Source organism: Prionailurus viverrinus, chromosome A2 (genome assembly GCF_022837055.1).
Source record: "Prionailurus viverrinus isolate Anna chromosome A2, UM_Priviv_1.0, whole genome shotgun sequence".
Taxonomy (NCBI): domain Eukaryota; kingdom Metazoa; phylum Chordata; class Mammalia; order Carnivora; family Felidae; genus Prionailurus; species Prionailurus viverrinus.
In genome coordinates, this window is record NC_062562.1 from 59006463 (window position 1) to 59028238 (window position 21776).

The 21776-nt window shown below is 55.3% G+C and overlaps 1 protein-coding gene across 1 annotated transcript; it reads left to right on the plus strand.

Annotated features, from left to right (window-relative positions):
- Positions 1-68: 68 nt before the first annotated feature.
- On the plus strand, positions 69-14771 carry KLF15 (KLF transcription factor 15). Its single transcript, XM_047850576.1, has 3 exons — positions 69-265; positions 4798-5898; positions 13554-14771. The coding sequence occupies exons 2-3, from the start codon at positions 4823-4825 to the stop codon at positions 13720-13722; spliced, it is 1245 nt and encodes a 414-aa protein (XP_047706532.1). The 5' UTR covers positions 69-265; positions 4798-4822; the 3' UTR covers positions 13723-14771.
- The last annotated feature ends 7005 nt before the right edge of the window (positions 14772-21776 follow it).

Consider the following 21776-nt stretch of genomic DNA (forward strand, 5'->3'; position numbering starts at 1 on the left):
CGCGGCCGGGGCCGAGCCTCCTGCGAGCCTTCGCGGCGCCCGCGGCGTCACGTGAGCCGCGGGGAGTGAGCGCAGAGCGAGCGGCGGCGGGCGAGTGCTCCGCCGCAGCGACCCGCGGGCCAGCGGGCTAGCGAGCCAGCGCAGGACCCGCGGCTGGGCCCGCGGCCGCCGCCGGACCGGGAGCCAGGCCGCCGCCCCCAGCCCAGCCCCCGGGGCCTCAGGACCGCCGGGGCCTGGCCGCCAGCCGGGCGTGCTCCAAGTTCAGGTGGGAGAGGCTCTAGGAGGCCGGAGGGGAGCCCAGGGGGCTGATCGGGACGCGAGTGGGGTGGCGGGACGCCGGCTGGGCTCTGGTGGTGCGGCCGGGTGCCGGCGCCGCTGTCCGGAGCTCCGCGCCAGTGTCGGAGGAAACGCCGGAGAAGCCGGGCGAGCCCCTGCGCGGGGCCCGGGGTCGGACAAGCCCGCGCGAGAGTGACTCCCCCCGTGCCCATCGGCACTTTCCCCGCGCGTGTCCGGGCCGCTGCCTCGGCGCCTGGCCCCGCGGGTCCTGCGCGCCTTGCGAGCCGGCCCTCCCATATGGCGGGCACCGGCGGGGCCTGGCGACCGGAACGGGCCGGCGAACGCGCCGGCCAGTCGGGGGCCGAGGAAGGGGGGACGAGGGGGCTGTGGCGGAGGGGTTACTGTCGGTCACCGCAGCCGTGGCCTCTGGGAGAGGGGCACCGGCCGAGGGCATGGTGCCTGGCCGGCAACGCTCCCGGGCTCTACCGAGGGGTCTTCCTTTCCCACGCTCCTCCCACACGCGGGCGGGCACCCACGCCAGCTCCACGCGCGAGTATGTCGCGGACACGCTCCGGCACAGCCACACCGCTGCCGCGCACCACGCCCCGCACACGCACAGTCACACGACATGAACTCACACCCCTTCGCGCACACCCGCACTGCTCACACACCTCTTACTTCTACTCCCCACGCAGAGTCCCTGCTGCTTTCCACTGAACATTAGCAGAACGATGGCCAAGGGGTGGCAGGGGCAGAGGAGAGGCCACCCCCACCCACCGTGGCTGTGCTGTTCCCTCTTACCTCCGCACTGTGGTATTCCCTAAGGAGCCCCCCTCCCAGGGCACCGGGGGGGCTGTTTTCTCGCCCAATCCCTGGGAAGGTGACAAAAATCCCCAAATGCCTTAGTCCCTCAAATCACCTTTCCCCCAAGGACCGGGTGGCTCGTGGGAGCCCCCGCCGTCCTACAGGTGGGAGAACGCCTGGGCTCTGCGACTTTGGGGCCTGCGGGTGGCGCAGGGACCAGAGACTCTTATTTTGAAGGGCGGCCCCCACCCGCCACCCCCGTGATTTGCACGCTGACCCAATGGCAAGCCCTTGGCCGGCGCTGGGCTTGTTATCAATTACATGTTGTTCCTGCAGCCGCTGTGTCCCCGGGAGGATAAACAGCAGGCCGGGCCGGGCCTGGGGGGAGGGGGCGGAGTCCGGCTGTAGGCCGGGGACGGTGCCCGGAACAGCGTGTCCCCTCCCCCTGCACGCAGCCTGTGCTTCTGGCCATGCCATGTGCTGCTGTGTTTTAGCTTCCTAGCCGGCTTCCTCCAGCCCCCGCGGGCCCTTTTTCTATCGCCAGTGCCCCCGGGTGTCCCAGAACCCCTTCTCTGCTTTCAGTGCCTCAGTGTGCAACCCTGGCTGACCAGCCCTGCCTGAAAACCCTGCTGCCTGACCCTGGCCATTCCATACCTGGGAGAATCCCCACACCCGCACCCCCTGCCCAACTTCCCCAAGCACCTCTCACACAACCAGCGTGTTCTACCAGGTCCTGTTTCGGAGGCCGGGGTGGTGGCAGACTGGATAGTCAGAATAGCTTCTATTTTGGTGGGGAGGTGAACAGAAAAGTACACAAACCCATAACCAAGATGATTTCCCCCCTGGTTACCAACTACTGGAAGAATAGTGTGGGATGATTTAACAGATGGTGGTCAGGGGAGAGCCCCACAGGCAGTGTCTTCTGAGCTGAGCTCTAAATAAGGCACTCCCACTTGGAGTGTTGGGAGAAGAGGGGCCCACAGAGACAGCACAGTTAAGGTGGAGTGGAGCAGGTGAGGTGAGATGTGGGAGAGATGGGCAAGGCCCAGGTGCTGGGAGAAGATGGGGTCACATTTCCTAGGGAAGTTATTGGATGTTTTCTCCTACCCTACCCTACCGTACTTACTCCTCCCCCCTCCACACTATTTCTTTTCATACCATTTCATCTGTGAATATCTAATTATCAACTATAATACCATCATCACACTTAAAAATATGAACACTAACTCCTTACTATCATGTAATATTCGGTTGGTGATCACATTTCAGGGGAGAGTTTTAAGTGGGCAAGAACATGGCCTGATCTGCCTCTTAACCACTAGTTAAGGCCTGTTCCTAGGTCCTAGGAAGGCTGGAGTCCCTCTGATTCCTTAGGATCACATCGGAGAGGCACAAAGACCACGTGTTCACCCATTTGGAGGTTAATCCTAATGGCTGGTACTGACCAACGCCTGAGTGCATGCCAGCCACTGTAGGAAGTGTTCACCTGGTGTTAGCTCATTGAACTCTTTGAGTAACCTGGGAGCTAGGCACTACTGGCAGCATCCCTAGCCAACAGACCGGACACAGAGAAGTTGCCCGAGGTTGCCCAGCTGAGTTGCAGAGGCCAGAGCAGAGCCCCCTGCTCAGAGGGTGGGCCAAAGTGGTGGGGGGGGGGGCCCAGGGCCCAGTGTGGGCTCCGCACAGCCTTGTTGCCCTTCACGTTATCTGGTACTTTTATTCCTTCCTGGCACCTGATTGGGTGAATAGCATGTATTTTAAAACTTCCAGTTTTAAATCCTCAGATGAGTATTAACAATTAAAGAGCCAAATATCCTCCTGGCAAAACTGCCCTGGGGTATGGACTCGCCAAAGGCATCCACCCTGCCTTAGCTTCCTGGAGCTGCATGAAGCTTCCTGGATTAGTGGGGAACTGAGGTCACTGGGGCCCGGAATAGATGGGGAAACTGAGATTCAGGGAGTGAGGACTTGTCCAAGGTCGCAGCTGATGATGATCCTGGCCCTGACAGGTTTCTGTCCATGGACAGACCTGTCGGCCATAGAGTATGCTGTGTGCTAAGTCCAGCAGTGGCCCTCGAGACAGAGCATAGGAGTGGGTGCAGAGTGGGGATAGGCAGCAGAGAATCTCTGGTTTTAGACGTGGAACATTCCCTGTTCCCCAACCTCACTGGTCATTGGGCGGGGACAAAGGTCCACAGAGGTGGCTCCATCATAGCCATACACTGTTGACTCTCCTTGGACACCGGACCTAGCATGGCCTTCAGAGGACACAGATGTCCCCTCTCTTCTCTGTTGATGTTCCCTGAGGCCCTCCTGGGAACTAGCTGCCATGCCGGAAGCTGGGAACACAGTGGGGACCCAGCAGAGCAGCCTGCCTTCCTGGAGTTCACGGTCTAGTGGGAAGACGGGAGTTAGCTGGGCCTTCTTGAGGTGGTGAGTGCTCCATGGGGTACAGGCCAAGGGCATCCTCTCTCTCATCCCACTAGGTGGTCGTGTAGTCACATGGGGTAATAGCCGTGCAAGTACTCTGGGACCTGGGTCCACTTTTGCCCTTGTGAGTTATCACTGTGGGGCAGGGCCCTGTCCACCCCATGGTAAAGCCTCAGTAAAGTGTCTGGGTACAGTCAAGAGCCTTTTGTTCTGTCCCTGCCTCTCCCACTTCACAGAGGAGGCAGCTGAGGCTGGAGGGGTCCGAGAACAAGAGGGTGGATGAGGTCTCTCCCTTCAGATGGGGAAACAGAGCTGGTGAGAGCAGGTGCATATGGGTCTTTAAGTTTTTTGCGGGGGAGGCACAAATTCAACTTGTCTGATTAAAATATAGACTGCCAAGTTGAGGTTCAATCTCAGATAAAATATTAAAAAAAATTTTTTTTTCTGTTTATTTATTTTTGAGAGAGAGAACAAGCAGGAGAGGGGCAGAGAGAGAGAGAGACACACACACACACAGAATCTGAAGTGGGCTCCAGGCTCCAAGCTGACAGCACAGAGCCCGATGCAGGGCTCGAACTCACAAACTGCGAGATCATAACCTGAGCCGAATCGGACGCTTAACCGACTGAGCCACCCAGATGCCCCTAAAATAATTTAATATGAGCATATCCCATTTAATATTTGGGACATACTTATGTTAAACGTTGCTTGTTTTTTAAAACCTGAAATTCAAATCTAACTGGGTGGCCTGCAGTTTTATTTGTTTAATCTGGCAACCTTACCCAAGCTCCAACCAACACAAGGGTCAGGGGGCAAATGGCCATCCTCCTGCCCCCTTCCAGTGAGTCAAGAATGAAGCTGAGGTCAGGTGTCCTCAGAAGTGCAGCCACTCCAGTCAGCTGGACAAGCTTCCCCAACGTTGGCCATTTCAGGGTACAGACATCCTCCTTGCATACTTTCTCGCTCACACGTGCACACACTCAATCATTCACAGATACACACGTGTTCTTTCCCAGAACTGTTCTGGAAAACCTGTTTGAAACCAAAAGTACCCTGGATTATGCAATGGGCTTGGAGAGCGCTCTTTTGCAAACAGGTGGTGCAATTTCGGAAAACACTCTTGCAGACAGAGTTCTCCCACGGGATGGGATGGAGACAGGATCCAGGCATTTGGCAATGGGAGACTGTGGGCAGGCAGCGGAGGTGGGGGGGGCGGTGCACAGGCCCACGAGGTGGCAGGTGAGCATGCCATCCTTCTGACCAGGCCTCCTTTGTTCTTCTCTGCAGCCGCCACCGGCACGGCCAGGCCAGCATGGTGGACCACTTGCTTCCAGTGGACGAGACCTTCTCGTCACCGAAATGCCCAGTTGGTTATCTGGGTGACAGGCTGGTCGGTGGGCGGGCGTACCACATGCTGCCCTCGCCCCTCTCCGAGGATGACAGTGACGCCTCCAGCCTCTGTTCCTGTGCCAGCCCGGACTCGCAAGCAGTCTGCTCCTGCTATAGCGGTGGCCCGGGTGCTGAGGGCCAGGATAGCATCTTGGACTTCCTGCTGTCCCAGGCCACACTGGGCAGTGGCGGTGGCAGTGGCATTGGGGCCAGCAGTGGCCCCATGGCCTGGGGGTCCTGGCGGCGGGCACCAGCACCTGTGAAGGGGGAACATTTCTGCTTCCCCGAGTTTCCTGTGGGTGACCCTGATGACGTCCCAAGGCCCTTCCAGCCCACCCTGGAGGAGATTGAAGAGTTTCTGGAGGAGAACATGGAGCTGGGGGTCAAGGAGGCCCCAGAGGGCAGCAGCAAGGACTTGGAGGCCTGTGACCAGCTCTCAGCCGGGCCACACAGGAACCACCTCCATCCTGGGTCCAGTGGGAGAGAGCGTGGCACTCCCCCTCTGGGCAGTGCCAGTGTGGGTGGCAGCCAGAGTCCGGGTGGGGGGCCCACATCTGACGGCCCCATCCCCGTGCTGCTGCAGATCCAGCCTGTGCAGGTGAAGCAGGAGTCGGGCAATGAGCCTGCCTCCCCTGGGCAGGCCCCGGAAAGTGTCAAGGTAGCCCAGCTTCTGGTCAACATCCAGGGTCAGACCTTTGCACTGGTGCCCCAGGTGGTGCCCTCCTCCAATGTGAACCTGCCCTCCAAGTTCGTGCGTATCGCCCCTGTGCCCATCGCTGCCAAGCCCATTGGGTCGGGACCCCTGGGGCCTGGCCCCGCCGGCCTACTCATGGGCCAGAAGTTCCCCAAGAATCCAGCGGCAGAACTCATCAAAATGCACAAATGTACTTTCCCCGGCTGCAGCAAGATGTACACCAAGAGCAGCCACCTCAAGGCGCACCTGCGCCGGCACACAGGCGAGAAGCCCTTTGCCTGCACCTGGCCGGGCTGCGGCTGGAGGTCAGTATGACAGGTGACAGGCCAGGCCGTGAGCACGGCCAGCTCATCTCTGCTCCCCTGGGGGTGTGGTCAAGGCCCAGTTCACTATTAGATGAGGCTGATTAGGAAGGGGAGATGGGGCGGGCAGGCAGCGGGGCCAGAGCTGGTGTGGCTGCCCGCAGGCTTCCTTGTCCCTGCTTCCCTACTGATCACTGAAGCCTGAAGCCACCTGGTCTCCAGGTTCATAATGACCTGGTCCGGCTTGCTGCGGGTGAGGGGCTGGGCCATGGCAAAAGGGCTCTCTTAGTAGTAACAATGGCAGCTAAGAATGATGGAGTGGGGGCTGTATGTCAGATGGGGTTGTGGCCCTGTGTGCGCTGTTCCCTCAGTGCCTCACAGAACCCCTAAGGGCAAGTGCTACCCTTACAACTGAGCAAACAGGCTCAGACCAGCTAGGTAACTTGCCCAAGGCCACACCACTTGGTAAATGGGGTTTGGGCCCAGAGGGTCGCATCAGAGGCGTCACATCCCGAAAAAATGCTGCTTTTCTGACCGGAGGGACCAGCTTCACTTGTGGACATCCTCAGACACCTGGACAGGGCCTGGCCCTTGCTTCCCTGTGGTACCTGAAGGTGTATCTGGGAAGCTGTGAAGGAGGACCAGGCTGGGGGTGCTGCCCAAAGGTGGATGAGTCCTCCCGGACTCTACTCTGTGTGGTGCAACACGAGAAGCCAGCTCTCAAAGGGCCGGAGTCTTGCTCCAGGGCTGCTCAGCCAGCAGACGGCAGAGCTGGATGGGATCCCCCCGGGTCACCCTCACCTGGGCCCCCAGGGGTCCCCAGATCACCCTTCAGGTGGACTGGGTGCACCTTCCCCTGAAAAGCAGGCAGCCGGGCGCTCGCACCCTCAGGGGCACCACAGCTGGGCTGTCTCCAGTTTTTAGGACACCTACCCTGCAGGAATCTGGCCTATCTGGCTGGGGGTGGGTGCAGTGTGGATTACCAGCACATTCCCGGTCTTTACTGCCAGGGCTGCTGTGGCCGGCGCTTTGTGAGCATTCGTGAGAGAGCGACCGGGCATGCCCCTCTGTGTGCAGACCTCACAAGTGGGCGTGTAGCTGCGTGTGCACCTACGTGTACTTGCTTTCTTCATGTGTGTCTGGGTGTGCTGCAGGACTACGCATGTCATGTACCTTGCGAGTGCGTGTGCATCTGTGTGGGTGTGGCCTACAGGGAGCAGTTGGCAGCTTCTTGGTCAGACTCATCCGGCAGGTCGGGAGGGTTGGCCCCAGTTGGGAGGTGCTGGCCACAGAGTCCTGGCCAGCTGAGGCCCTGACTGCAATATGTGATGTGACCCTGCAGCCGCTTTCCGTGGAGTGCTGAGCTGACCAAGGAAGAGACTTTTCCCAAATAGTGTCTTGGGTTATGGAGGCCCTTCCTGATGAAGGGTCTCATGCAGCCACTGCTCCAGAGGCACCCACCAGACAGGCCCACGGGGCTTCTGCCAGAGGCCCATAGGGTGTTGGTGCTGGTGTCACATCCCTCTCTCAGCCTCTGCTGTAGTCTGTTGAGTGGGCCCCCAGGTGACAGATGTACCTGCAGGGCCACTTTGAGACCTGGTACACTGGTGGGTATGCGGTGTTGGTGGTCAGAGCTTGGGGGTGTGGGGAAGCTGAGGCACTGGAGCCATAGAGGCAGGTGTTCAACTGTAGAAGGGAGGGCCATTGACCTTGGGTGGGGGGTAGCTGGTGGCAATGGTGGGAGCCTCAGCCTGTGTCAGTTTCTGACTTGCTATGTGCTCTCGGGGAGCTCCCCCCTGGCCAAGCCTCACTTCCCCATCTGTGAAGTGGGGGGCCTGCTCTCTCCCTCTTCCTCTCAGGGCCAGGGGCGCAGGGGTGCTCGGCACCACCCCTTTCTCATTGGTGGCACTGTTACTCATACAAGGGCAGAGTCTGAGAAGAGTATCGTTTCGGAGGTGGCCCAGACTCAACAGGGACTCCTCTTAGATGCATTTTCTCTTGGGAGGGGTCGGGCATCTGGCTGGACAGAGCACTGGTCCGACTCCTGATGGGCTCACCTTCCTGGGCACTGTCCCCTGGCCACTGCTAACTCTTGGCGAGTGGCCTTTCCTGTTGGGATGAGGCTGGGCAGGGCTACAGGGAGGAAGGTGTGGTCCTTGGGGAAGGCTACCCACTTGTCTCATTCCCCCAGGAGGAGGGGACCTGCTTTCTGGGCTGTCTCAGAGAACAGACAGAATCCTCAGCCCAGAGCGCATCTTAGGGAGGCAGATCTCATCCCCAACACCGCAGCCTCAGGAGATAGTGAGTTTCCCATGGTAGGAGGTGTGCAAGCAAGAGTGGGATTTGTGGAGGGGATTCAGCCTTGCCACTGTCTGGGTCCTGGCACTGTTCTTGCCCAGGACCCACTTGGCAGGGGAAGGCATGGCATGTGTCTGGCATGGTGAGTTCCTGTGGAACTGACCCTGGGGCCATCCTTGCCTCCAGCCACTCCTAGGCCTTCAAAGGCCTCCCCAGCTTCTCCCAGGGTTCCCCTGGAATGGGATCTGGCCTTTTTGGGATTACACGTGATGGAGGCACAGGCAGCTGAGGGTACGTGTTTTGGGAGAGCTATTTCTCTGAGGATGCAAGAGTCCCTCATTGGTCTTCGGGAGTCCAGAACCCCTGGGGATGTACATGAGATGTGTGTGTCCCTTCTATGCGGAGGGAGCCCTTGCAGTAGTTGGGCAGGCAGGCCGACCGGCGCTGGGACAGCTTGATCTGGACAGGACAGCAGAAGTAGTGGTGATGATGGCAGTTGGGCGCCACATTTTGTGGCCACCGACTGTATTCTGGGCACCACCCTAAGGTGCTCAGAGTGGGAATCCCTTCCACAAATCCCCATTACTTGGTTGTATACTTCCTGCCATGAGGAGCCCATTACTTTATGAGGCTACTCTCGCCTCTTCATGTACTTGGTACTCTTAGATTCCTATCCACACTTCGCATTCTGGCCTGATCTGCTGGCCAGCCTCCCTTGCACAGTGCAGGCTCCCACTCGGGCCCCCACCTTCTTTGCCCCCTCTGTGTGCCCCCTGTCTCCAACACTTCCCTCCTGATGGCAATGGTAGTCGATCTTGCAATGGTCCCTGCTTTCTTCTGCACATGTCACAGAAATGAGCTCGTTGAGCCCTCAGGACAGCCCCGTAACATGGGCGCACCAGTCTGCATTTCCCAGAGGGCCCACAGGGGTGGAGCTAGTGAGCGTGGCTCTGGGTGTGCCCTCAAGCAAGTGCCTCAGCCCCACCCTGTCCCACCAGCAGTCTGGTGGGCATGCCTTTCGCACCTGGACAGCTACGCGGCTGGCCTTTCCCTCATCCTCTCTCCCTGCGCACCTGGTACCATGATGGCTGGGCGTCTTCTCTCCCCGACGAAGCCATCAGCTCTTTCAGATGTGAAGCTTCTGGGCGAGGAGCAAAGAGCTAACAGTAACAACAGCAATAACAGAGCTCTCGTGCACGCGCTGAACATTCCAAAGTAACTCATTGAATGCGCCAGATAAGTCCACAAGGTAGGCACCAGTATGCTGCCCCCATTTAGAGAGGAGGAATTTGAGGCACAGAAGAGTTAAGTAATTTCTCCTTGGTCACACAGCTAATGAGTGGCAGCGTCCGGAGTCCAGCCCAGACTGTTTGCCCCTTGACCTCCTACACCCAGACTCAGGACCTCTCTCCAGCCCCCTGCGTACCCTCCAGTGAGGGATGGCCAGCCCCAGTGCTGGGACGGAGGACCTCCACCTGCAGCTGGTCTTCAGGCAGCACCCCTGCACACTTGCCTGCCTCCTCCTATGGGGAGTTTACCACTCCCAAGGCCACCTATCTTCCTGGTGGCTCTGGCCCTGTGTCCTGTGCCCCTTTGTGAAATGATGGTGGCTCCCCCACTCCCCCACCCCTGCAACAGCCAGGTCATCATTTTGCCAGGTCACCAACCCCCCACTTCCTTCAGCTTTTGATCCTGAACCCAGTATTCTCTGTCCCCTTCCTTCTTGTGACGTGGTTCTGGCATCCTTGATGGGGCCGAAACCAGACTTTGCCTGTTCCAGTCTGTCTGGGAAGTGGCTGTTTGCCCGCCTTCCTAGAAGTTCCCTTGCTATGCTCTCAGACACAGGCCCCTTTTGTTCACGGCAGCAGAACATCCTGTTCCGGAATGGCCAAGCCATTCTATCCAGTAAGAATCCCCTCCTTCCACAGCTAATATGAATATTAATAACTTCTAGCAGTCCTGTGTGGCAGGTACTGCGGTCATCCCTGGGGGACACAGGGGGCCCAGAAAAGGGAGCCTGTGGGCCTGAGGCCCCAGAGCCAGGATAGGATTCAGACCTGGTGGTACACTGCTGGCCCGATTCATTCCCATGTCTCTGCTGCCCTTATTCAACAAGGCATTCTCTCACCCCTTCCCCCAAGTGGTGTTGGACAGGTTGTACACTGTACAAATCTGGGGGGCACCATGCCCATTGCAGGCCTTGAGACCTGTCTACAATAATGGCTTTCTGGCTGATGGAAGGAGCACTTTGCACAAAGGTGCTGTGTGTGCCAGCGGTGGGGCTGATGTTACGGGCTGCTTCCCTCTCTAGTACCTCAGCAGCACAAATCATGGTGCTGACCCATATGCTCCTGGATGTCACCAAGGAGCAGGTTCTGCGCTGAGCAGCTTGTAGGTAATCAGAGCTCACGGTCACTGAATCATTGCCACGTGCTGAGCACTGTTGTAAACCCTCAAGTACCTTCCCCAATCCGCATAGTCCCCCGAGGCAGATCTGTCGTTTCCACGTCTCCAAGTGGGGAAACTGAGCCTCACAGAACTTGGTGACTTGCCCAGGTCACCTGGTCATAGGTGGCAGAGCTCACAGCCTGCAGAGCCTGCATCTTAGCCACCCGGCCCCCCTCCCACTATGTGGTCCCCGGGCTCCTCCAGTGGCTGCTGTCTGGGAGAATGTGAGGGTGTGAGGTAGGGATCCTCTGAGGGCTCAGTTCCCAGGGATGGACCGCTCAGGTCACAGGGCCCTAAGGCAGCAGGGAGGAGGCTGGCAGGTAGGGACAGCTTGTTCTCAGGCCTAGCTCTCATGATGTGCCCAGAATGAGAGGGCCACTGTGGCCATTGTGTCAACTCCTTTGGCCTCTGAGACGAGTCCCAGCAGGTGGGCCAGAATCCCAAAGTCTTCATTGGATGAGTGAGGAAATCTTGCCCAGGACCACACCGGGGCTCCTGGTGGGGTAGGGACCTGAAAGGATCCTGCCGTTCTGCTGGCTCTGACCCTGGCAAGCCCCTTATCCTTTTGAGCCCTTGCTGTGGTGTTGTCAACCCTATGGGACTGATCCTGGCTCCCTGGCCAGAAAGGTGCAAGGTAATCCCAGTGCCTCGTGCCCAGGATGGCTCAGATATTGCTGGTGGTGTTGTTTCTGGTAAGCAGGCTTCCTGCTTACCCCTGCCCTGGGCAGGCCCACCTGTATAGAAGCTGTATGTGCAGCTCCTGCTGGGGCAGGTGGCCCTGGCCTGAGAGCACAGTCCAGGCTCTGACTGCCGGGGTGCATTGTGCAGCTTCCTCACTGGCTCAGGGCTCCAGTGATATACCGCCCAGCCAGGCAATGTGGAGGAGGCCAGGCACAGCAGGGAGCTGGATCAGGATCTTCGCTCCCGCCTTGGCTGCTCTGTCATGCTGGGGATGCTGGATCAGGCCCTCATCATGCTGAGCCTTGGTTTCCTCATCTGGCAAATGGGCCAGTCTTCCACAGCTCCAAAGATAGGATGAGAGCATTGCTCTGTAGCAGCCTCAGTTGACGCTCTGGGATATGAAGCGGAGTGCCAGCCGCCTGTCTTCTGTGCTTCTGGGCTCCCTATCTGGTGCTCAGGCCTTCCTACTGCCCACCTCGAGCCTTCCTCAGGGAATGTTCTGCTGTGTCCTTCTGATTCTTGGCAGGCTGTGGGATTAAAGCTTCCACCAATAGGGTCAGGCCACAGGTAGGCTACCGGTCCCAACACATTGGCTGGTCTGGGGACAGCTGTTCCACCCAACCTACCTCTTGCTGTGTGGCCCCAGGTTCGGGAAGGGACTGTTGGTCCCGGTTCCTGTGTGTGTGTACATGTGTGTGCTCACGTAGGTACACGTATGCCCATGCACATGATGTGCATATGTGTACATGTGTGCGTGTGCACACTCTGTGCACCTGTGTAGAGTGGACGCATGTGTGTGCAGTTCACCCATGCTTATGTAGCACATGGGTAGCTGGTGTGTATGGGTGTGTCTGCGTGCATTGCATGGTGTGCATGCATGTGCATGTTTGTGCATGCCGTGGAATTTGAGAGTGCCCTGTAACAGTCCTTCGTCCTCCTGTAGGTGCTTGCTGTGTCCACGCTCTCACGTGAATGCACTTGCTGGCATCTGCCATGCACCAGGCCCTGGGCTGCTTGTGGGATGGACCACAGGGAACGAGACACACATCTTTCCTCATGGAGCTGATGGTCTAGTGGTACAGGCTGACATTCATTAAGAAGTTGGAAGCGAATTTAAAGTTACAATAGTGGCAGGGCCAGGAAATTGAGGTGCATATAGTGCTGTGGGAGCCTAGAATGGGATGCAGTCCCAGAGGGCTTTCTTGAGGAAGTGACATTTGAGCTAAGTTCTAACAGATGGGGGAGGCAGCAAGGAGAGGGGAGAGAAAAGCATTCCAGGACTGGAAAAAGTATGTGCAAATGTCCTGTGGCAAGAAGGACCAAGGATAGGTCCGTGTAGATGGAGCAAGAGGAAGACAGTATGTGGCAGGGGAGGGGGACGAGTGGGATCTCGTTGTCAGGATGAGGGTCACGGGATGGGGAGAGCTTCAAATCCCTGAAGTCAGTGACAACATTCTGAGCCCTGTGGTCCAGCTCAGATCCTTACCTCTTGGCATTAGCAGCTGCTCATTCTCAGTGGCCTCTGGGCTATGGGAGCACTTGCTCCCAGGCAGGCTGAGGCCGAGAGAGGGAAGTGGCAGGGGAACCATTTAAACTCTCAGAAGTACCTTGCAGTGGCATGGTTTTGTTTGGTGACGTTTTAGGGGGCCCAGCCTTCAGGAAAGCGGTGTCTGGGACTGGAGTGGTGACTCAAGTCTGAAGACCCCCACCTCTGCTGTAATGGAGGCAGGAGGAGCCGGGAGATCCCCACAGGGCCGGGGAGACACCTCTCCCAGGCTTCAGCTTCGGCTCTGGACAGGCCTCCCCACGCACACGCTCATAGAAGCCCCAAGTTCTAGCCTAAGGGGGAAAGGGAATGCGAGGTGTATCAGGGCCAGGATGACCCCACTGCACACTGCCGGGCGGGAGGGGGCTGTGGGCAGTAATCCCGGACTCTGGTGGGCTTGATCGCCTATCGGAATATTTACCAGCTGCTCGCAGGCCCAGATGCCTGAGAGCGGACCGCCGTGCAGCATTGGGCCTTTTCCTGGCAGTTCTGGAGGGGGGGGATGGGCGATGGGGCTTGGGACAGTGACTTTTCAGCAATGGATTCAGAAGTTCTCGGGAGCCGGAGCAGCGCCGGGGCCGCGCCTGCCGGGCCCGTGCGTAGAGCCCTGCACCTGCCGGCCGCGCTCTGGGTGGGCGTCCGGCGGGGCGGGTCTCGCTGACCGCTGCCCGTGCGTGTCCCGCAGGTTCTCCCGCTCGGACGAGTTGTCGCGGCACCGGCGCTCGCATTCGGGCGTGAAGCCCTACCAGTGTCCCGTGTGCGAGAAGAAGTTCGCGCGGAGCGACCACCTCTCCAAGCACATCAAGGTGCACCGCTTTCCCCGGAGCAGCCGCTCGGTGCGCGCGGTGAACTGAGCGCCCGCCGGCCCCGCCCCCTCACCCGCCCAGTTCTTTTGTAGCAATAATTTATTTGCCTCTTCAGAGGCACGTGACGATGTTGCAAACCCACCTTCTGGAGCCCGGGAGGTGCAGGAAGAGAGGGGCTTGCCTGGGAGGCGGGAACCGGAGCCGCCCGGCCCGCTGCCTTTCCCGGGAAGACCTAGAGCCACGCCCGGGTCCCTGGGGTCTGAGCCCCTAGCACCCGCGCAGGGGGCCCTGCCTTCCCGCCTTTGTGCCTTCGTGCCTTCCAGCGGGCCGGCCTGTGCTGCAGCGGCGCGGGGAGCCTGGACCTTCTCCCACTGGGCTCCCTGCCTGGGCCAAGGCCGGCGCTTTTTGCTCAGAAGAAGAAATGTGCCGTTTTGAAATGTCAGTTCCCAGAGGGAGCTGTGCTGGGAAGAAGGAAGTAGGCCAGAAGTCCAGGGCTGCACTGTGGTGTGAGGGTGGCTTGGTCCCAGACCTCTGGCTCAGCCTGACTGCCGGAGGAGGAGGAGGAGGAGGAGGGTACGGGAAGGGCCGTCAGGGGTTTAGAACCTGGCCTCTGGGCAGATAATGGAATTAGGGTGAAAAGCCCCCTCTTTGGGGGGGGGGGGGTGTCTGGCAGTGCATGTGCTTGAGTTAAACAGTGCGGGGCAGACAGGTGCAGTCTAGGTACCCAGCATGGCTCATCCCCTCGTCCTGTTTCCAGACAAATCCAGACACCAGCCTCCAGGATCACCTTGGGGAAAAGAGGGGAGCAGGCTGCATTGCGTGTAGACGAACTAGATAGAGCCTCCGAATCCTGATTTAGAAATGCATTCCTTATTTTGTCTAGAAATTAATATCAAATGAACTAGCTTGTTTTGACAGGTTTATTTCACATCCTATGAATGTATGTAAATAAGCTGTACATAGGTACATCTACATAAAATATCTTTTAATAACATATCAACATTTGTGTACATTTGAAATTAAAAAAATCTATAAAGCTGGTGTACATATGTTACAATTATGTATATTTTCTTTGGTCCTTCATAAAAATATATTTACTTTGCCAATAAAAAGAAAAAAGAACTCGATAACTTTATGGCATTCCGGTGCTGTTTTCCTGTTTCTCCAGAAAGTGAGTGTGATTCTGAGGGCCGAGGCTCTGTGTCTGTGTTTGCAGCATTTAGGGAGCCTTGTTTTGTATCCAGAGGGACACGAAGATCCCTTAGGGGTTCAGCCCCTGGCCCATCAGTGCAGGCTTCCCAAGGCAAGCCCTCCTCCATGCTGGCTGCTGGGTTTTTGCTCATTGTGGACTCCCGGAGGGCTCTCTCTCCCCTCCCCACAAACCCAAATCCAGCTCCCATCCCAGCATCACCTATGGGAAGCCACCATGGGCTAGGCCAGGCCTGCAGTGATCACTATGACGACTATTGGAGACCCTCACACAGTGCTTCCTGTGCAGTCAGTCCTTCAAGCATCTGCTGTGCAGAGGAGAGTCCCCTTCGGAGATGGCATAGTTATTCTCACCGGCTCGGGGCATAGTGAACGAGTGGACTGGTGGAGGGGAGATTAGAGAGGCCGGTATATGCCAGGAGGCCGCCTCCTGCACCCATCCCAGCTGCTCTGAGCTCTGGGGAGACAAGTCCTCCTGAATTCCCCCAGATTCCTGGCATCTCCACCGTGTGCTTGCACAGTTGAGGTCTGAGTGCATCCACATGTCCCGGTGGGTTGGAAGCAGGGGACAGTGGGAGCCTGAGAAGAAGGAGAGGCCGTGAGCTAGCAAGGGGCTCAGTGGGGTGGCTGAGATTGGGCAGAGAAGGTGGGCTTGGTGGCTGTAGTAACGAGGCAGCCCCAGCTCTCCCATCCACGTGAGGTGACAGACAAGGACCTTCTAAGGGTGACCCTTAGAAGTCCGATGCAAGTTGGGCAAGTAGTTTTTAGGGACCTCCTCGGAGATGGAGGCAGGTGGTGATGCACCCATGGATTTGTAGCAGAGCGATGTCTAAGTGAGATGTGTGTGCACGTGTGCGTGAGGTCACGGGCCTTTGAGCCACTGTTCCTGCTGATGGGAGTCATCTGCCACCATCATCTTTCCTGCCTGGCAGGAGCTGGCAGGTGTGAAGCTTTCACGTGTGCCCAGCACACAGCATGAGTGATCCGGGAATGGATGCTTCCATCCTGACCAGCTCTGGTCCTGGGGAAAGGACTTTGCCTTGTGACCTCTATCCTTTGACTTACCCTCTGTGGTCAAACATGCTGTGGGGAAGTGAGGCATTGATTTCCAGGTGCATTAACGTAGCCTTTGTTTATTCATAAACAAGCGGTGCAGCCCAAATAAGAGGAACAGTGGAGGTCAGGACGGTCACTGGAGGAGGAATAAGTCTGTGAGCCCATGTCCCCGTGATGCCAGGCACCAGGACCCTTCTTACCTCCGTGTATGTCCCCCAAAGCCCACTGCTCCGAGCCTGCAGTGCCCTGGCTAACCTGTCCTGGCCAAGGTAAGGCTGGCCGGTGTGCAGGGTGGCCTAAGCCATCGCCCTCGGTCTGGGCTCTGGACTCCCCACCTAATGTGTGTGCTGACACCTGTCCCGCATGGGCAGCACAGCCCCAGGCTCTGCTTCCCAGAGGCGCCAGCTGAGAGAGAGCTGACAGGGACAGCAGAGTGAGCATGGCAAGAGGGAAGGATGTGGTCACGAAGGCGGCTGTCTCTGGATCCTCACTCTACCTTCAGACGAGTTTGTTAAAACTTTCCGAGTTCACCCTGCAGGATGGACACGATAGTCCCCGGGTGCCGTTGGTGAGCGTGAGTGTGACTTTGGACAACAACAAAGCCCCTTTCTAGGGTGGGAGCCTGTCTCTCGGCCAGGTGGAGAGGCTGGGGAGGTGGGGTCTCCGTGCTGGGCCGTGGCCGGCACCTGCGCAGGCACCCCCGTAGTGGGACCCACAAGAACACTGAGAGCTCTGCTGAGGTGCCTGGCTTGTGACTTGGCCCTTGGAGACCCCCATGCCACCACCTTTGTCACCCTTTGTGACCTCTATGACTGGAAAAGTAGTGTTTGTCTTGGCCCACAAGCTAAGAAAATGGATGAGAGGTGAGCCAGCGCGCCCCCAACTGTTTGTAAGAGAGGAGTCTGGATGGTTGCAGAGCAGAAATCTGGCCTTGACAGCCTCTGGCACCCTGCCCTGCACAGTACCCCTTCCCCAAGGCGCACAGAGGGGAAGGAAGTACCATGTATCGAGTGCTGTATCAGGCAGAATATGGGTCAGGTTGCTGTAACAAAGAGACCCCAAACACTGTGGCTTACACAAGGTAGACATGTATTTTTCTCTGTTGGAATAGTCTGGAAGCAGGCAGCCTTGGCTGAGAGGTGGCTGTGGCACGGGCTCCTTCTCTCCTGTTGCCCTCCACGCCCTAGGTGCTGGTCCAAGGTGTCTCACCAGGGTATCAGGCGAGCCCATAGAAAGTAGGCAGGGGGCTGCATGTTCCTTTTCCCCGTGAGTGCACGGGCTGGGATTTGCACGGTTGGGCCTGCTTGGGTCTCTTGGGCTAGTCACATGCCTCATCCACCACAAAGGAGGCTGGAAAATGTGGTCTTGAGCTGTGAGGTCGTGCACACAGCTAAAATGCAGGGGTTCTCCAATGTTTGTAGCAGCACTATCCACAATAGCCAAAGTATGGAAAGAACCCAAATGTCCATCGATGGATGAATGGATAAAGAAGATGTGGTATATATATACAATGGAGTTTTACTCGGTGATCAAAAAGAATGAAATCTTGCCATTTGCAACTACATGGATGGAACTGGAGGGTATTATGCTAAGCGAAATTAGTCAGAGAACGCCAAATATCATGACTTCACTCATATGAGGACTTTAAGACACGAAACAGATGAACACAAGGGAAGGGAAGCAAAAATAATATAAAAACAGGGAGGGGGACATAAACAAACTGTTGCTGGAGGGGCTGTGGGAGGGGGGATGGGCTACACGGGTAAGGGGCATTAAGGAATCTACTCCTGAAATCATTGCACTATATGCTAACTAACTTGGATGTAAATTTTAAAAAAATTAAATAAAAAAATAAAAAATAAATAGAATGCAGGGGTTGTACTGCAGGAGAATGAAAGGGAGCCTAGGAGCTGCCTTTCTGCCATGAGCACATCCTCCTCGCCTGGCGATGTGTGCAGAGCGGGCCCTACAGCTCTCCCCAAACCCCATGCCTGCACAGTGAAGTCATGGGGGTACTGGTGGATCTCCTGACGCATGGCCTCACCCACATGCTCAGAATGGGTGTCACTGACAGCTGTGGGACCAACAGTCAGGCTTCCAGGGACAGCAGGGGATCACCAAGGGAAACCGTGGGAAAGAGGCGCTAAGATGCTTTGGTGGACAAGCCAAGGCTGCCAAATGGCAGAATCCTAAACCCTATGGACAAAGTAAACAAAACCAAACCCTTATAATGTCATCAGTGTCTACTCCTGCATAGGGCCCAGAATCTATACAGGTGCTGTGAACAGAAGTGGAAATCCCCTGGGTCCAGACTTTTAGGGACTCGTAGTCTTTCCTGGGCTCCCTGAGTTCAGAGTACCAAGGCGCAGGGCAGTGAGTACAAGGGAGACTCTGCAGAGAATAGGTGTGTTAGTCTGGACAGCAGTTGTTATGACTAGGGGCTTTGAATGTCACATAAGGAGACCCAGAGTGAGGACAAAGTCTGTCCTCTGTGTGACAAACACCAAGTCTCAGCAGAAAAAGACCGCAGATGGAAAAGAGGAGCATTCAGAAGACCCAAAGGAAGTGCACACTCCAGCCATTCACTGCAGGACAAAGAAAGGCATCCCTGCAAGTTTCCTGTTACTGTCAGTCTCCTGGGAGGCCATAGGGAGAGCTCAGGTTGAAACAGAAGAGCAGCTGGGACACCTGGGTGGCTCAATGGGTTGAGCATTTAAGCATCTGACTTCAGCCCAGGTCATGATCTCGTGGTTCATGGGTTCGAGCCCCGGGTTGGGCTCTGTGCTGACAGCTCAGAGCCTGGAGCTTGCTTAGGATTCTGTGTCTCCCTCTCTTGTGCTGCCCCTCCCCTGCTCACGCTCTCTCAAGAATAAATAAATGTTAAAAAAAAAAAATAGAAGAGCAGCAAGACAGAGTGCAGAGAGAGATGGAGGGGATCAGGGAAAATCCCAGGGAAATAAAGATGGTAATATCAGAGTCAAAGCCTGCCTTGGTGTACAGCAAGGGGGGTTGGGAATACTCACATAGATCTTCTAGAACTAGTGGGGAAGGAAGGATGGAAAGGGGATACATAAGTGTGGAGGGCAGAAAATACAACACCAATAGTTGGATTCTGGATCAGACTCCAGAAAAATAACATATATACCAATACAAACACATATAATACACTAATATATAGCATGTAATATACTAATATGCAACATATGTAATATGCTAACACACTGATACATAATATTCTAGTATATAACATATAATACATAATACATAACATACCAGTATATAGTATATGAATATATAACATAATATAATAATGTATAACATATATACTAATAAAATATAAGATATAATTCTGACCATACACACATGTGACATAAGCAGAGGACAGGGAAAATATCTCAGCTTGGAGGACAGGAAGACATAGTGGGGGATCTTAGAGGCATTTCGTTGACATGAAGCCACGTGAGCTTGGTTGGCCTGTCTGAACTTCGGAATCCTTATCTGTGAAATGGGTGTGATAATGCTGACCTCTGGGCTGGGTGGAGATGGGACAAGTCACCCTGTTTAAAACAATGGACCCAGTGCATGGTGGATAAGAAGTGGCAACAAGTGACAAGGTGGAAAGGAAAAAAATGCAGTAAGCAGAGAAGGGCCTACCACTGGAGGAAGCAGCTGAGATAAGGACGTAGAGGATGTGCTGGGAGTGGCCACATCTCATAAGGTCCTGCTGTGTGTAGGTGGGAAGGGACACCTGGGGGCCTTGCAAGAAGGAGCCTGTTGTGGAAGGAGGTCTAGACCCTGAGACGCAGAAACCTTCCAACCACCATTGGTCCTTCCCCATTTCAACTCATTTGCACTGACTCTGCGAGCCCCCCACACACGACAACCTGCCAGCATCTGCCTCTGATAGAGACCTGAGGACGCTCCCCAGGGCTGTTCATTGCCCACCTGTTCCCAATGGCGGTTCTGGGAACTGGGCTCAAATCTGAGCTGAGCTAATCTGGTAAAACCCAAGAGCAGTGTCTGAATGGGGTGGCTGCTGGCACAGGTAAGGAGCGGGATCACCACAGTTCTTGTCGAATGATGACATCAGAGACGTGACCAACTGGGTGACGAGCAAAAGGGAGACCTGGGGCAAATGCAGGGTGGTCATAGTTGGACATATCTAAGAATGAAAATATGTTTATGTAGAGATGAGTCTAAATACTTGCAAATGGGTTTTAAAATCTAAATGCAGATGTCAAATACTGTCTCAGAAAGAGAAGGAAAGTTTGGAGTGAAGAAATAATAATGTAATACCTACCAGTTATCCGGCTCTAAAGCCCCAGGCTGTACAAACAGACTCAAAGTTGTGTGATGCTTAAAGTAGGTCTCTCATCAACCACCTCTTTCCCAAAGAAGAGCATTGTACATCAGTTGCATTTCTTGATATCCTATTTTGTATTTCCCTCTTCCCCAAGAAGTCTTTGTCTGGTCACATGATGAACAAATGAAGCCAGATGCCATTTCTATTGGGTAAATTGGTAACTGATTGGACAACTGCCTCCAGTGAGCTCAGCTTGAAAGAAGAATGAGGGCCACTTTGGCCCCACAGCAAAGTGGGTGATAAGTCCCACTAAACCTGGACAACAAGCATGCTGGCTTGGGGCTGCTACAGGACAAGTGGATGAGTGCCCCCCTCGCTCCTGCAACCACAGGACATTCCAGACCTGTGATTGCACCATGCAGAGAAGTTCTAGTTCCTGCCTTGGGTGCTGAAGGTGTGGCCCCTCCCTGTATGTCAGCTTGAGGGGGGGGCCCTTGGGGGTGGTGACATTGTGAGCAGTGGAAGTCCTCTCTCTCCTCTGTCCCCAGTCACTCCGCTCCAGAGCGGACCTTGCTAGATGGACCTTGCTAGAAATTTGGGTGCTCAGCTGGAAATTCATGCCCCCTCCTAGGCTGAGGGCCACCGGACGTCCTGCACAGAATTCCCATGGTGGAGAAGGTTATGCTTTGTGGGATACCTGTTCCCTCCTGTCACACTAGCACACGTTTTTCAAGTAGTGATGACACCCCTCAGCAGTGCAGCAGACTCTGCTTTCTATGACAGCACCAGTTTGTCATGCTTGACCCCTCCACTGGTTCTGAGAGTCCAGCCACTCTGATGAGTGCCATCTATGTGACTTCTCCTGAAGGTCTGTGGGGTCCCCTGGCCCTGATGGTTTCTCGTGGAAAATACTTCAACTTATTCTGTTGAAATAATGTAATAAAATAAATTATAATATATACTAAGTTCTATTATAATTATATTATTTATAACATATAAATACACATATGAATGTAATATATAATATAATAATCTAATGTAACATATATTCTAATACCTAATACAATATACTAATATGTAACATATAAAATATATAACATATATACTAATGTAACTACAATACAATACTGTAGTATAGCTACAGTAAATAGCCTAATAACTATATGCACACATATAGAGTTTAAAGAACACAACTTTATTATATGCTGTTATTTATAACTTAAATAATAGAACTATATGATATATAATGCAACCAAAGACTATGACTATACTTAACTGTCACATGTGCTGTGAAGCACCCAGGGACTTGCTTCTTGAATCTATCCCTTGACCACCTTGTGAGCATCTTCCTCTTCCTCTCAGAACATCCAATTCCCTACCTTTTTAAATACACATAAGAATTTAGAGCCAGACTCCCTGGGTTCCTATAACCTCTCCTTGCCTCAATTTCCTCATCCGTGTGGGACAATGATGGTACCTCTCTCATAGGGTCACAGTACAGACAAAATGACTTAAAGCAAGAAATGCACTTAGA

Excerpts from the sequence above, each read along its gene's own strand:
- KLF15 (XM_047850576.1), top strand. The coding sequence starts at position 4,823 with ATGGTGGACCACTTGCTTCCAGTGGACGAGACCTTCTCGTCACCGAAA. Across the intron at positions 5,899-13,553 it reads TGGCCGGGCTGCGGCTGGAG|GTTCTCCCGCTCGGACGAGT; the intron begins GTCAGTATGACA and ends CGTGTCCCGCAG.